This window comes from Sordaria macrospora, chromosome 4 (genome assembly GCF_033870435.1).
Source record: "Sordaria macrospora chromosome 4, complete sequence".
NCBI lineage: Eukaryota > Fungi > Ascomycota > Sordariomycetes > Sordariales > Sordariaceae > Sordaria > Sordaria macrospora.
The window spans coordinates 5,065,156-5,079,076 of record NC_089374.1 but is presented as its reverse complement, the minus strand read 5'-3'; the positions used below and the strand labels follow the sequence as shown (position 1 = coordinate 5,079,076).

Genomic DNA, 13,921 nt, shown 5'->3' with positions numbered 1-13,921 from the left:
ACCTGGCGTATTCCAGCCAACAATACGTACGCCGGCTGCACTGCCCCTCATATCGGGCTGTGCTAGCCAGGCCAGAAGGGAAACCCTGCTGTCACAAGAACGATCCCTAACCAACCAAGGCACTCCGGCGGCGATAGGGCGGTACCCGTGACGACGCCGGCGTCATAGGAAGGAAGGATATTGGAGGAAGATACTCGGGAAGGATCATATGTAAGCACAGCGGTGCACACCGCTAGATAGATGCCTTATGGCCTCATGACCCAGATCAGGCCAGCAGAAGGAAGGAAGGCTTTGGCATAAGAAGGTCGGGAACCCCAGCCTGGATGGAAAGGCTTGAAAGGATTCAACAAGGCCTTCGAGACCAAAGTAGTTTATCAGCTGAATTGAACTACTGTTCCAAGCCCAGAATACTGCCCTTGTCACACCAGCAACGATGCCTTCGCTATTTGTAATGGCAGCCTTGCAGTTGTGCCTCTCGACTGCCATCACAACTATATAAGACCACTTGAGCGGCCGAATTGCCAGCTTCGGTTACTTGTATCCTTTTGGAACATAGCCTAGTGATGTAGTGGTCCGCCAGCGCCGTGACACTATTCGCAAAGAGGTTCAGTCTCTTCTCCGTCTTGCCCCCACTGATATCCCAGGGTCGTGTTATAACCAGGCCGCCGGGGCCAGCGCGAATGATATCGAATATGATTTCTTCTTCGAGTAGCCACTTCGGACTTACCATAATATTCCGATGCCGTGCAGACTGGTCGCATTTGTGGAGCGCATATTAGGTCGCAAGCATCCTTTCAAATTTGGTAGTATCGTCCGGGTCGATCATTATCCACTGTCCTTACTTCACCCGGCATCTTGTTACGAACTCAAGCGAGTCACACGGGTCAACCAAGCTACCAGCATACGACAGCCACGCAGAGGCGGGACAGTGTGATCAGAGTAGCCAGTAGGGCGAAGAACCAGGAGGGCTCACGGACTATGAGGGCTTATAAGGTGAGCCAGGACCTTCAAGTGAGCCAACATTATGAGTGAGCAGACACTCAGAAATACGGGAGAACTCAGATTGTCAGATAGTTCGACAGTAGTCGATTGATCATTATCACCGAGACCGGTATAACACTACCATATTTGTTATGAACATTTTGGCTTCACCGAATGTCTACTAATAGTTATCTACCTTCAGCTATCCCACTTAGGCAGGTCAGACTGCCGTTCGTCACACATCTGCAGCGGCTGAGGAAATACCTACTTAAGGCCTCCAACAGCACATGATAACCACATACGACCATACTCACTGGAAAACTCGGGATCCCGTCCGCTCTCCCATAGATAAGCCAATGAGGGCCAGACTAGTAGTTGGGTCGGTGACGACCAGCGAATCCCTGGTGTTGTATGTCTTTTTTTCTTCTTTTTTTCCCGATCTCTTTATAAAACACACTTGTTGGTTTCTTTTCTTATGAGTCCGTATTGTATTTTCCCAACACCCAGCACAAATATTTGCACCTTCACTTTAACCTTTGCCGCGCAGGCAAAAGGTGCTGCAGATGCTGTGCTAAGATCATATGTCACACGGTGTGACAAGGGCAGTGTTCTGGGCTTGGAATAGTAGTTCAATTCAGCTAATAAACTACTTTGGTCTCGAAGGCCTTGTTGATCCTTTCAACCTTCAACCAAAGGCTGGGTTTCAAAGCCTTCTTATGCCAAAGAGGCGTGGTACGTACTGAGGTGCGTACCGAGCCTTGTTGCCTAATGCCTCGAGGTATCTATCTAGCGGTCTTCATGTTGATCTTCCTGATTGCTTTTCACCCATTCTCCTTCTTTCCTCTAGCCTCGGCCTTTGTCCCGTCGTCATTGTGGCCCAGCAGTCACTGGAGCTGCACGTACGCATGCACGGGCTGACCTGTCTTTCATGCACATTGTATAACAGTGCATATCTCACCATGCCCCTAACGGTGCCCTCTCGTCCCGTGATGAAAGGGGAACCTCAGGATGATGCTCAGCGCCATCGGTAGTCAAGGCTAATGCAAAGTGTTGAGGTTCTGTTAAGCCTCGGAACATCTAACCCAGAACTGTGGGCAAATGTCCGTGTGACAGGGACCGCTGGCACACAAAAACACCAAAGACGCATTGACTCCGCCAGCTTATCCAGTTCACAGAACCGATTTCATTGTTTTCGATATCCATCCTTGACAATGAGTTCCCCTCCCATGAAGGAGAAGTCGCCCACACCTGGCCCGGCGTCCCCAGTGGCCGATGAGTCTTCGGAGCTGTCACACGGACATCTGCCTACACTCCTGGGTTTGAAGTTCAATAGAGCCTCAATGCTTGACATCAACCCAACCTCGCCATACAATGCCAGCCTTGCCTCGGCCAGACTATTTGGCCAACAGGCACGGCTGTCACACGGACATTTGCCGGTAACATTCATCAGTCAAACTGCCGACCGGAATTACCGACAGAATGCCACACGGACATCCGCCGGCGACTTTCATCGATTAAACCACCGACCGGAATTACCGACGGGCAACTGAACGAAGGCTGGCATTCAGAAGATCTACTTGTAGGCAGATGAACTAGATAGACTCGCGCCGATGCCTGGCACACAGGGCTCGGTACGTACCAACCTTCTTTGGTATAAGAAGGCCTTAAGGCCGACTGTCACACGGACATATGCCACACTGTCAAACGAGCATATGCCACACTGTCAAACGGGCATATGCCACACTGTCAAACGGGCATATGCCACACTGTCAAACGAGCATATGCCACACTGTCAAACGAGCATATGCCACACTGTTAAACGGGCATACACCACACTCCTGGTGTCATACGAGAAAGACCTACATGTATGCAGATTGCTAGATGCCTTGGAGCCTTAGGTGACAAAGACCCGTACATACTAGATAGGTACCGTTTCCCTTTGGCATAAGAAGGCCTTGAAGCCCAACCTTCCTCTAGAGGTTGAAAGGACCAACAAGGCCTTCGAGACCAAAGTAGTTTATCAGCGGAATTGAACTACTGTTCCAAGCCCAGAACACTGCCCTTGTCACACCGACCTTCTCATGAAGGTTGAAAGGATCAACAAGGCCTTCGAGACCAAAGTAGTTTATCAGCTGAATTGAACTACTGTTCCAAGCCCAGAATACTGCCCTTGTCACAGGAGCCTACAGGCCTTTTGTCCTGTGACTGATGGGGAGTATTGGTACGTCTATATTCGAATGCTTTTAGCAGGACGAGTGCCGTACCCGTTGATATTCCAGACATGAACCAACTAATGATCCATGTGCGCCACTCAGGGGGCCTAATGATGAGAAGGCAAATGAATTGTTGGACATCTTCCACGACGCTATGACTAGGTTGTTCGATGGGAAGCTGTACCCGGCCCTGCTCGACAAGGATAAAATTCGGACAGCTCTTGACATCGGTACCGGCACTGGTAAGCTGATGAACTTTGACGGCCCTTGCTCTTTCCCCATTACTGCACTTTACTGATCATTTTTACTTACAGGAGTCTCGGCCATGTAAGACGAACTTGTCAGACATAATTTTGGGCCGATATTCGATTGCTAACATCTTCTTTTTCCTTCATCACAGTGACTTTGCGGACGAACATCCTAATTGCACTGTAACTGGCACCGATATTTCTCCGATTCAACCTTGCCGGGTACCTTCCAACGCCCGCTTCGACATCGAAGACGCAAGGAAGAAATTGAACTTTCAACTGAATTACTTCGACTACATTCACATTCACTGGCTCACTGGCACCATTGCGGATTGGTCGCCCACGGGGCGAATTGATTGAAAAGAAATCATCTAAAGGATTACAAGTGTACCTGAATGAGGACTCTAACTTGCTGTTCAAATTTTTTTAATTTTTTTTTCAAAAGACTGGGCTACGTAGCGCTCAAAGCTGGTCCAAAGTCCCTTGGTTAAAAGTCGACCCTCTCAGACACTCAGATGCAATACCCCTGATATAACAATTTGAGAGCTCTATATGTGAAGGAAACATTCGTATAACGACGTTTTTTCCGTATTGAAGGAATCGATTTAATTACTAGTGCATGGTTATTGTTTCGTCGCCGTTTGTTGTTGGAGGTCTCTTTTTTTCCGTGAACCCAAGCTTTTTGGACCACACTGGTATCGTAGACAACCAAAGCCAAGTCCCGCGACGAACGAGCCCATTCCTAAATGTTTATTGGCTTGCGATATAGAAGATGCTGGCTTCACTTCGTCATTGTCAGCGATTGCTTTCTATACTTACCTCTGCTGCTGTGTGCATGGATTTATTTTTCCATTGCTGGGATCGTTCAACTTGATTACCTACTTCACGTGCATCTTCTAATGAATTCCAAAGAACAGAAAGACGTCTCACTATCATGTTTCGTATGCCAAGTCTGAAGGACACATGGGGAAAGGTAAAGTAAGGTTGTCTTGTGATGAGAACCTCCGAACTTACCAAGGAACAAGTTATAACCCATCGTATCTTCAGATCTGACCACTCAAAACCCTTGGCTTCCGTTCCCAGACTGACCCATCGGTAATGATGTATTTTGTAGCACGTATATGTCGCCCCGTCTGTGCACACACCAGTCCCCAGTCCAGTCGATACCCCCTTCATGCTGCGTACGCTACTACCTTACCTTTGTTCCGTCTCAACAACGACTCCGAGCTTGGGCATCCGTCCGTATCGCGACGATTTGATGATATCTTTCCCTTCCTCGGCCCACAACGTCTCGAAAGGCTCCAGACACTCAGCCACCAGTCGTTTTTGCAGCTCCCCCTCGTAGAGAAGGGATTCTAATTCCTGTTCTTCTTCAGAAAGGTCATAACACCAGATCATCCTGACGAGGCCCACAAACCCAATTACTTCATCGAGGTTGCGAATATCCACGAAGCGCTTCATACTACCTGTAGGGTTATAGTTCCGCTTGTCGAAGGTGCAGCCGGGAGCTCGGTTAGCCAATACACCCCAATCCCTGATTACGTGACAGGAAAAGGGGATAGTGTCATGACCGCCCGGGAGACTACAAACTACCATGATCTGGTAGTCTTTGGCCCTCGCCAAAAGATCAAGCAAGGCTGATCGGACAAAGTTGGAGATGATGGTGGTCGTCGTTGGTTGACGATCCGTGCCCGTCCACAGGCAGCGAAGGACCAGCAGGTCATCCTGCTCCCAAAGAGGAGCTTCCTCCAAAATGTTGAGATATCCCTCCCAGGTTCCACACTCTTCTTCAACGTCCGTCTCTGCGTTATTGTCGTCATCTCCGTCGGGAGTCATGGCCTCTTGGACGTCATTTTGTCCCAGTGGTGGCGCCTCTAGCTCGTCATCGCTCTCTTGGGATGGCACTGGTGAACCGTAACCGTCCTCCTCCTCCTCCGTTTCCACCTGGACGTCCGGCGCCTCTTCCTCATGCTCCTCAGGATCTTCTTCGTCGTATACGTTCAGCTCAAGATCCGTACCAGCAACATCGACGCACAAGTACCGAGCAACCGTCCCCGAAATCCACCGCAATTTCCCTTTCTCCCCTAGGAACAACTTGGTCGTCGAATATGAATGAAGTTCCTGGTCGGTGGTGGAATCAAACCCCTTATACGCCGCCTCGTACCGTCTCAGCGCTTGCTCGCGCGATTCCCGACAGACGTGGGCCAAGACTGGCGGCTGGCAGCTGAAGACCTGGGGAGCATACACAAGCCCCGGAAACGTCTGTCCAATCGCTATCGGCATGGCATTCCTGTTGCGAATGTGCGTCTCGAGGTCTTCGAATGGGCAGGTGCAGGATATGTTGGCTGGGAAGATCTCGTCCGCTGGGGGGAGAGCTTCGTTCCATATCATGTCGCGGAGTTCGCGGGGGAGGGACCAGAAGGTTACTTTCTTCGTTGTCGTTGTTGTTATGGTATATGATGGTCGCTGATGCGACATGGAGGGAGTGCTTCCAGCTGGCCCGTCAATTGATAGCTTTTGCAGGTCGCTTGAGGTTGTCGACGTGAGCTGATCGTTGCCGTCCTTTGTTTTGGCCGTTCCGGGTGGTTGATTGACATCCTCCTCGGTCATCTTCATGTTATCGGGCTGGTCCTTTGAGCCTCTGTTTTCTAGGCAGGAGATTATGGTGTTCATGGGAGACACTGGGGATTTGATTGGCGAGATCGAGGCGGAAGAACTCCGGAATTGGAGGAGAGAGAAAATGGGATGAACGCTTTCGAAAGGAGGATTACCGAGATTCGACAGTGAGATGTTGCCGCCAGTAAGTGTCGGTCACAGCAATGGTCCTTGGCTCAAAAAAGAAGGAGATGGGGAACTGAAGAAGAAGAAGAACTGGTTGTCGGTTCCCATTACCTCCGTTTGTTCAGGTTTTATCACTTTCATGATCCCACTGGCCGAGAGCACCTTCCCGAGATCCAAGAGGGAGGTGTGGGTTACATGCGCCAGCCTCCCGTCCATTTGCCCATCAACGGAAAGGAAGTAAACGCGATGCATGCAGGTATCCAAATCAGGTAGGAAAGGGCGGTGGAAGGACGGCATTGGTGTTTCCAACAGTATATTATGGGGCGGCAATTCAAGAATAGAAGATGCTCGATACAGGTCGAACAAAGATAAAGAGACGGACAAAGGGAGAAAAATAAAAGAAAGGGAGAAAAATAAAAGAAAGGGAGAAAAAAGAACGAAAAGGAAAAAAAGAGGAAGCAAAAAACATACAACACCAGGGATTCGCTGGTCGTCACCGACCCAACTACTAGTCTGGCCCTCATTGGCTTATCTATGGGAGAGCGGACGGGATCCCGAGTTTTCCAGTGGGTATGGTCGTATGTGCTCATTCTAGTTCAATCGACCACTTATAGGCTTGCTCTCTGCACCTAGGAACACGGGAGCAAAATGTTCGTGCGCATAGTCCGGTGGGCTGGACATGACTCGCGCGCCACCACCACTACCAAAAAGTTTTGGGGGAAAAAGAGAAACTCATCAACCGGAGCTCAGCTGATGAAACGATAACTAATATGACAAGAGTGGGATTCTAACCCACGCCCTTTCGGACCACGGAACTCTTTAGAGAAGATTAAGGGTTAACCTTAACGTGGCGCCTTAGACCGCCCGGCCATCTTGCCTTGTTGATCTTATTCTGGTGTCTGGGATGGGAATATGTCGGCAGTCTTGCACGAGCCAAACTTCTCACTCTGGTGAATGCACTGGGTTGATCAACGGCGCCGCTGGGAAAGGTATGTTGTTAACGGTTAAGTGTATAACATAAAATCCGTTCTGACTTTGTCGTCGTCGGCCTTAGAGTCTAAGACGATATGTATCCCGCTCTCGGATCTCGTTCCAGTCCTGTATTCCTTGGATGCTTTCCCTGTGGTTCACATACTCGATGATATCGACTGTTTTAAGCAACGAAGGGAATTCGACCATGATCTGCTGGCGGATGTTTCTTGCGGTAATCGGGTCCTGTTGGTTGTTATTTTTGTTGTCGTTATTGGTGTCGGACTCTCCAAAGTCAGCGTCGCCTGGGGGAGCTGCATGTGCCATATCTGGAATCAGCTGCGGTCTATGTGAGCTGACAAAATGCAAGGGGACCTTAAGGTAAGCCAGCTTCTCGAGTTCCGGTAGGCAAGTTAACATGCGGCTGGGACCAAAGCGATCCGTCATTTGGTCTTCGTCGATAGGTTCCATGTAGCCGCTCATGGAGAGATGCTCAAGCGTGTCTTTGAACAAGGGCAGAATCGTGTTCCAGGTGTGATCACTTTCAAGACCCAGTGTCTCGTCGTAGCCGTTGATCTCAAGTCTCTTTAGTCGCGGCTTCATGCAGAACCAGTCGAACAGGCTGCCCAGACACATTGCCGCGTCGTCCAGCCCTCTCACCTCCAAGGGATCAAACCCTTTGAGGGTAAGGCTCTGCACAGTGGACAGGCATGGGTGCCAGTTATGAGAATAGCCGGTTTCAGGACTTCCAAAGAGTACCTGAAGGACGGAAAGATCGAGGCTGAGTGTCGTGATTGGTGGACTGTGATATAGGAAAAGCTTTTTCTGGTACTGAAACGGCTGCATCCAGGGTGTCCCCGAGCCGCTGAGGGCAAGTGATTGTAACGATGGGGAGAAATAAACGACGAGTCCAAAGATTGCATCCGTAATATTCCTGAAAGCCTCGGCACTATAACTAACACCAGCAGCTTCAAGTTTCTCACGATATGAATGGTAGGCTTGACGGAGGAAGGCCGTGGCCCAAGGACAGCTCGCTCCTTGTTCCATTATCACGGGTCCAAGTACGTTGACGAACGCAGAAGCATCGGGTTTGTTGTAAGGGTGACTGTGTCTGTCACCCGACATGTCGTATGGTTCACGCTGTCCCATGTACTTGTGATATTTCACGGCAATATGTCGAATATAGCCGCGGTTCTTGGGGTACAGGAGCAGGCCTTTGCAAAAGTAAACAAGTGTCCGAGGTTTGTCGAGAACAATGTCCTCAAACAGAGCGCGCTGTGCTGGAGCAGCTATGGATTTTGAGACCAGTGATAAGGCACATAGAGACTTCTGGCAGCACCTCCTGCGGTTGCATGGCTGGTGCCTGTCTTCCCATTTTACGTAGTGCGCCCAGCGAGGTGCCGGATGAGAGTTCTTCAATCGGATAAGCTGGCATATGTGTTCCCGTATCTCTAGTGGAAGCCTCTCTAGCGGTGATCGTGCTGAAAGGTAGGGGTGTCGGTACGATGTGGTTGATGACGTTGACGTTATTGGAGGCGGTTCGTCGAAGGCTGCTTGGTCATCCTTCGGAGCCGCAACTGGAGCAAGCTTCATGGATGGCAGATAGGACTGGACGCTCACCACCCACTGAGTGGCATAAATGTTAGTGCTTACTGTTTGACACAAGTTAAGGAAACGTATCGTAGTTCCGTGTATTGCAATCGTCTTACCTCCGACTTCTTCTGCTGCTTAGGCAAGACCTTTCGAGCCTTTCCGCAATACGGACAGGGTTCGTGGGTCACATCCATAGCTACTCCCGTTCTGGATCCAATTGCTTATCTTATAACGGCCGGCCGAAAGAGAAGTGGTTTCCTTACGTTGAATATCTAACATCCTGCTAGCGGGGATATGTGTTGACGTGTTCGAGGAAGAAGGCTGAGAGGCACGCCCGACCTGAACGTTAGCGTTGTTCGGCTGACGGACAGCTGGCGCGATGCAACCCTACGATCGCCAGAGGATCACGCTCTTTTCTCGGTCCATTATACGTCAACCGTTAGCAAATGCTTCCCAAGATCACCATGGTCTTTAAACGTCGGCTTCAAGGACGCTGCAGGAACAAGTGTCGGAAGAATGACTATACTGTCAATCACTCCATTTGAGTGGATATACCGAGGGACGTTGTCGTGACACTGGTCTTGGCATGTAGCATCGCTCGCTCGGTGTTGTTGTTGTTGTTGTTGTTGTTGTTGTTGTTGTTGTTGTTGTTGTTATTTTTAACGTCTACCTCCGCCTCCCGTAGGGCATGAGACGTGCCGCACCGGTGAGTCTAGCATACAAAATTAAGAGCAATGCCCTAACTGTCCACCAAAAGCATTAATCCGAGAGCAAACCGAGGCCTATTGCCAGTGTAAATCATGTGTTGCCCATAGCGTAAACGCGGCCCAACACTTATAATCGAATCGCCCAGTGGGCGAGCCGCCAGTATATGACGGAACCTGTAGCATAAAGGAAAAGGTAAAAGAAATGACAAAATCACTCCTCTCCGCTCTCGCTCTCGCTCTCCTCCTCCCGCAAGGCCTCCTCCCGTCTCCTTGCACGGTGAACTAGCCTGTCCAAGTCCATCGTAACCCTCTCAATGTCGTGGCCATGGTCAACCTCCACCCCTCTACTCCGTAAAAACCCCGTAAGGTTGTCAGCGGCGCCACCGCCGTCAGTGTGCTGTTGCCAGAGTGTCTGGCGCCATGCCTTTCTCATGCAAGTCCATAAAAAGAAGTGCGAGGTCTGGATTCTAGCGATGAAGCGCTGCCAGTAAATTCCAATAGCAAGGGAGAGATTCTCCCGCGTAGCCGCTTCGCCCGTGACGGGGGAAACTGCATATGCCTTCCTGCAGAAAAAGGGATGGAAGGGATTCTTCCAGCTTCCACAGAAGCATGTCAGCAGGGCGTCCTCGTGCTCGAAGCGCTCGTGGTAGTCCTTGAAATCCCCGTGGCCAGACCTGGTCGCGAGGAGGTGGTGTAAAGAGCGTCTGTCCAACTCTTTTAGTTCGTCGTTAGGGTTGATAGAGACCCCCAACCGGTAGTCTACATAAAACTCTGGCTTGTTCACGGCCCGCCATGCCTTGAAATCCGTACGCGCTCAAAAGCGGAATGTGCGGGGTAACGGTAGTGGTTGCATATGCTCTTGGATCGATGACGTCGGCGGAAGTCTTCCACTGTTTACACACACGCATTTTTGGTACCTCGCACCCGACTCATAAGCAACCGCAATGGACCCGTGACATATGATTCGTTTGCAACCAGTCCGTGGCTGCCAAACTGTTCAGGTGGTCGTCCTAGAACCACGAACACTGCGTAAAACCTGGAAGTTGCTCGTTGCACCGACTCCGACTCGATCGCACTCGAATGAAATGGGCTGAGAAACACATCTCAGTCCGTCTGGGTGTGTTGCGCCCGTTGCCCTACGTCCCTACACCATTCCTCTTGCTCGATGTTCATCAAGCATTTTTCGCTCCGCCATCTATCCTAGTATCAATCCAACCTCGTTATCCAGCTATCGGCGACGTCCTGTTACCTACTGGTCAACAGGATCCTTTGCTTCTGCCGTCACATCTCGCTTTCCCGTCTCCAGACAACACTCCACCATGGCGAAGCGCATCCTCCTGCTGTGCTTTATCCACGGTTTCAAGGTCGGTCCATACCCCCCACGACAGCAGCCACAGTTTTTCTGACCTTTCCTACGACAGGGTGACGATGACACCTTCCGCAACTTCCCAAAGCACCTCAAAGATACCGTCACAAGCAACCTTCTCGACCACCATGTGGCGTCCGTCGTCTATCCAAAGTACGAGACCAAGGGAGAGCTGGCCCAAACCACCGAAGCTTTTCTAGAATGGTACGCGAATAAGAAACCACAAAGACGGCGCTGCGTTGACAACAACTGACGGTCAATAGGCTCAAGGAGCGGGTGATGGAACTTCGAAAGGAACACCTACAAGCACCATGGCCTCCCACCGACCGGAATGTCGGCGTGATCCTCGTCGCTCATTCAATGGGGTAAGTCCATAACCTATCTCCCTGTTTGTTCCAGAGTCCTTCACTAACTCCACACAGCGGCTTTGTAGCAAGTGACACCCTCTTCCGTATCCTAGACGAACGCCGCCGCAACGCCGAATCCGAGAACCCTACCGGTCCCATCTTCCCTATGATCCAAGGCATCCTCGCCTTCGACACTCCCTACAATGGTCTCGCTCGCTCCATGTTTGTCTACGGCGCCTTCTCCAACTACCAAAAGGTCTCGAATGTCTTCAACGTCATGACAGCCCTCTCTGCCGCCGCCCCAGCTACACTTGCCAGTCTTGCCTCGAAACGCACAGCTATGGCCGCTACCAAGGCCGTTTCCCGCAGCATATCGGTCCCCCGGCGATCCCACCCCGCGCTCAAGGCATGGCAGCTGATTGCCGTCCGTACTGGCACGGTGGGTGTCATTGCCGCGGGTGGTGTGGCGGCCTTCATGCACAGGAAAGAGATCCTCGAGGGCATGCGCACAGTCAAGAACCTGAAGAAGGAGGACGTGATCCAGGGATATCAGCAAAGCGTCGATGCGCTCGGTCAGGGGCTGGCATACATCAACCGCGGCAACGTCGGACAGTCCTTCGCATGGCTGTCTGATCACTTTACCTTTGTCGGCGCTCTACTGAAGCAAAACGAGCTGAACCGACGACTGGAAAGATTAGCCGCTGTGCAGGGAGTTGGCATCAAGGACATATATGCGTCACTCGGAGAGAACGGGTACTGGAGTGGCGGTTACTTCGTGCCCGAGAGGACGTTCTGTGCCATACCCAGTGAGGGACAGCCGTGCAACGGGCTCTTCAACAGGCATGTCGTTGCCGAGGCCAAGGACGAGATCGAAGCACATGTCAACCTTTTCAAGCCGGAGAAGAACAAGGGCTACGAAAGAATGACCAACGAAGCTGCCCAACTGGTTATCACCTGGTTCAAGGACGAGACTGACATCTGGGATGATCCCAAGTTCGCCGAGCCGGCCGAGCCAGAGACTGCCGAGACGGAGGAGATTGCCAAAGCGATCGATGAAGCAGACCAAGAGGCGAAGACTGCGGAGGAGAAGGCCAAAGAGGCCGAGAAGAAAGTGGGCAAAGAGGTCGAGGAAGACGACTCAGACAGCGATGGCATCCCGGACGAGTCACCCATCGACATTGCCGCTGCTGCTTCGCTTGTGCCCCTCCCTGACGACCCTGAACACGGCAACGATGACGACGATACTGCAGACCCCGATAAGAAGAAGGCCATCAACGAACAGAAGCGGGCCTACATGCGACACTTGTTTGGCGTCGCTCAACAGACAGGTACCAATATCCGGTCATATCTACCAGCGAAGCTGCCTGAGATGCCAGAGTGGGAGATACCCAAGGTTTCCATGCCCAGCGTTAGTATGCCGAGCATGCCTGGCATACCAAACATACCGAGCATTGGCAAGTACAGTCTCTGGGGTTCCAAGATGTCAGAGACGTCCCAGTCGTCGGAGACAAAGGCCAAGCCGGACACTAGCACCGACAAGACTGAGACCGCGGATGCGAAGTCGGAGAAAGAGAAACCAGATGCCGATACTGCGAATGATAAGATCTCTGGGGGAGATAAGATCTCTATACCCAAGGCGGAGACGGCCGATGCTTCTGGGAACGCTTGATGTGAGACATTAAAGGAACGTGTTGGTGATGATAGGAAATGACCGTTGATGGTAAGTTTGTACGGTATGCAAATGTTGTTGCCCTGGTTTGGGATCTCGCATCGTCGTTTTGAAGCCACAATCGATAGTTTATGCTTGCCTGTTGCGACTTCACCTGCTGTGTGCTGGCGCGTGCGATGCCGATGCGGTTGTCCTTTTCCTGGGGAGACTCTTTCTGCTGTTGCCATCCGCTTTTTCGAATCGCTCTGGGTTTGCCCTTCTGTTATCTGTTTTCATGAACACCAATCGCCTGCCACCCACTTGGTTTTCTTCTTGGCGTCTTCATGTTTTCTGAGTAGCAAAGTCCATCTCACCTCAGCATCTTCGACCTAAGCCGGTGTTCCGGGTTTCACTTGCGGTATTTTTTTGTCACACAGACACGCTTCATTGGTGTTGCGGTGATTGGTGTTGATCTGCTCACCTTCGCGCTCGGCGTCTTATTCCGAAATAGGAAGTTGGCGATGGTTTTATGGCGGGGAAGACCCCCAACGTGGGAGCTGGTTGCGGGGTGATGGCTGGTTGCCGACGATCCTACCAGGGACCGCGCATGCCACGATGATACTGGATACTGTACCGATAAAGTGATGTAGATCACTAGGAAATAAAAACGGGAAGTTGGCTTTTTTTCTCCACGGCCTTTTCGTCCCACGAGATCCCACGAGATCCCACGAGATTGCCGCGTGCATGTGTGATGGAATAGATGGAGAGATGCGTGGCCTTATCGTGGTTATCTATTGGCTGAGGTAGGGTGGTCAAGGGTAGCCAATCCCAATCGGGCACTTATACATGACCGCCCACTGCGACGGATGACGAGTCAGGGCAAGATTGGCAAGGGGTTGAGGCTGGGGCTGTGGATGTCTTGGGGTTGTATTGCATCGGCAATGGCTGAATTGTTATAGGGAGTCAAGTGATGTTCAATGGCTATCCGGCTGGGCATTGGACGCGCGGAACGGGTTCACATATCGAGAGTTTATTTGAAGAGCGAATCAGGGGTCTTGATCCCTCCCG

At 51.2% G+C, this 13,921-nt stretch overlaps 4 protein-coding genes and 1 non-coding gene across 5 annotated transcripts; 2 read left to right on the top strand and 3 right to left on the bottom strand.

The window, feature by feature from the left end:
- Positions 1 to 3,348: 3,348 nt before the first annotated feature.
- Positions 3,349 to 3,802, top strand: SMAC4_13705 (uncharacterized protein; the record flags this gene model as incomplete). The annotated part of the gene is made up of 3 exons (XM_066091554.1): positions 3,349 to 3,436; positions 3,509 to 3,521; positions 3,595 to 3,802. 3 exons carry the CDS (start codon positions 3,349 to 3,351, stop codon positions 3,800 to 3,802), a joined length of 309 nt encoding a protein of 102 aa, XP_065946994.1.
- Positions 3,803 to 4,636: 834 nt separating this feature from the next.
- SMAC4_13704 (uncharacterized protein) lies at positions 4,637 to 5,833 on the bottom strand (the record flags this gene model as incomplete). The annotated part of the gene is made up of 1 exon (XM_066091553.1): positions 4,637 to 5,833. One exon carries the CDS (start codon positions 5,831 to 5,833, stop codon positions 4,637 to 4,639), a length of 1,197 nt encoding a protein of 398 aa, XP_065946993.1.
- Positions 5,834 to 6,994: 1,161 nt separating this feature from the next.
- Positions 6,995 to 7,101, bottom strand: SMAC4_13703. The gene is made up of 2 exons: positions 7,064 to 7,101; positions 6,995 to 7,036 (listed from the first exon to the last, which is right to left on the bottom strand). It is a non-coding gene; the product is annotated as a tRNA-Leu (tRNA).
- A 172-nt stretch (positions 7,102 to 7,273) lies between these two features.
- Positions 7,274 to 7,828, bottom strand: SMAC4_09689 (uncharacterized protein; the record flags this gene model as incomplete). The annotated part of the gene is made up of 1 exon (XM_066090999.1): positions 7,274 to 7,828. One exon carries the CDS (start codon positions 7,826 to 7,828, stop codon positions 7,274 to 7,276), a length of 555 nt encoding a protein of 184 aa, XP_065946992.1.
- Positions 7,829 to 10,275: 2,447 nt separating this feature from the next.
- Positions 10,276 to 13,777, top strand: SMAC4_07853 (uncharacterized protein). The gene is made up of 4 exons (XM_003345129.2): positions 10,276 to 10,856; positions 10,914 to 11,062; positions 11,122 to 11,223; positions 11,281 to 13,777. The coding sequence occupies exons 1-4, from the start codon at positions 10,812 to 10,814 to the stop codon at positions 12,872 to 12,874; spliced, it is 1,890 nt and encodes a 629-aa protein (XP_003345177.1). The 5' UTR covers positions 10,276 to 10,811; the 3' UTR covers positions 12,875 to 13,777.
- The last annotated feature ends 144 nt before the right edge of the window (positions 13,778 to 13,921 follow it).

Coding starts and splice junctions, on each gene's coding strand:
- SMAC4_07853 (XM_003345129.2), top strand. CDS start 10,812: ATGGCGAAGCGCATCCTCCTGCTGTGCTTTATCCACGGTTTCAAG. Junction 11,063..11,121: donor ACCGAAGCTTTTCTAGAATG/GTACGCGAATAA, acceptor GACGGTCAATAG/GCTCAAGGAGCGGGTGATGG. Junction 11,224..11,280: donor CTCGTCGCTCATTCAATGGG/GTAAGTCCATAA, acceptor AACTCCACACAG/CGGCTTTGTAGCAAGTGACA.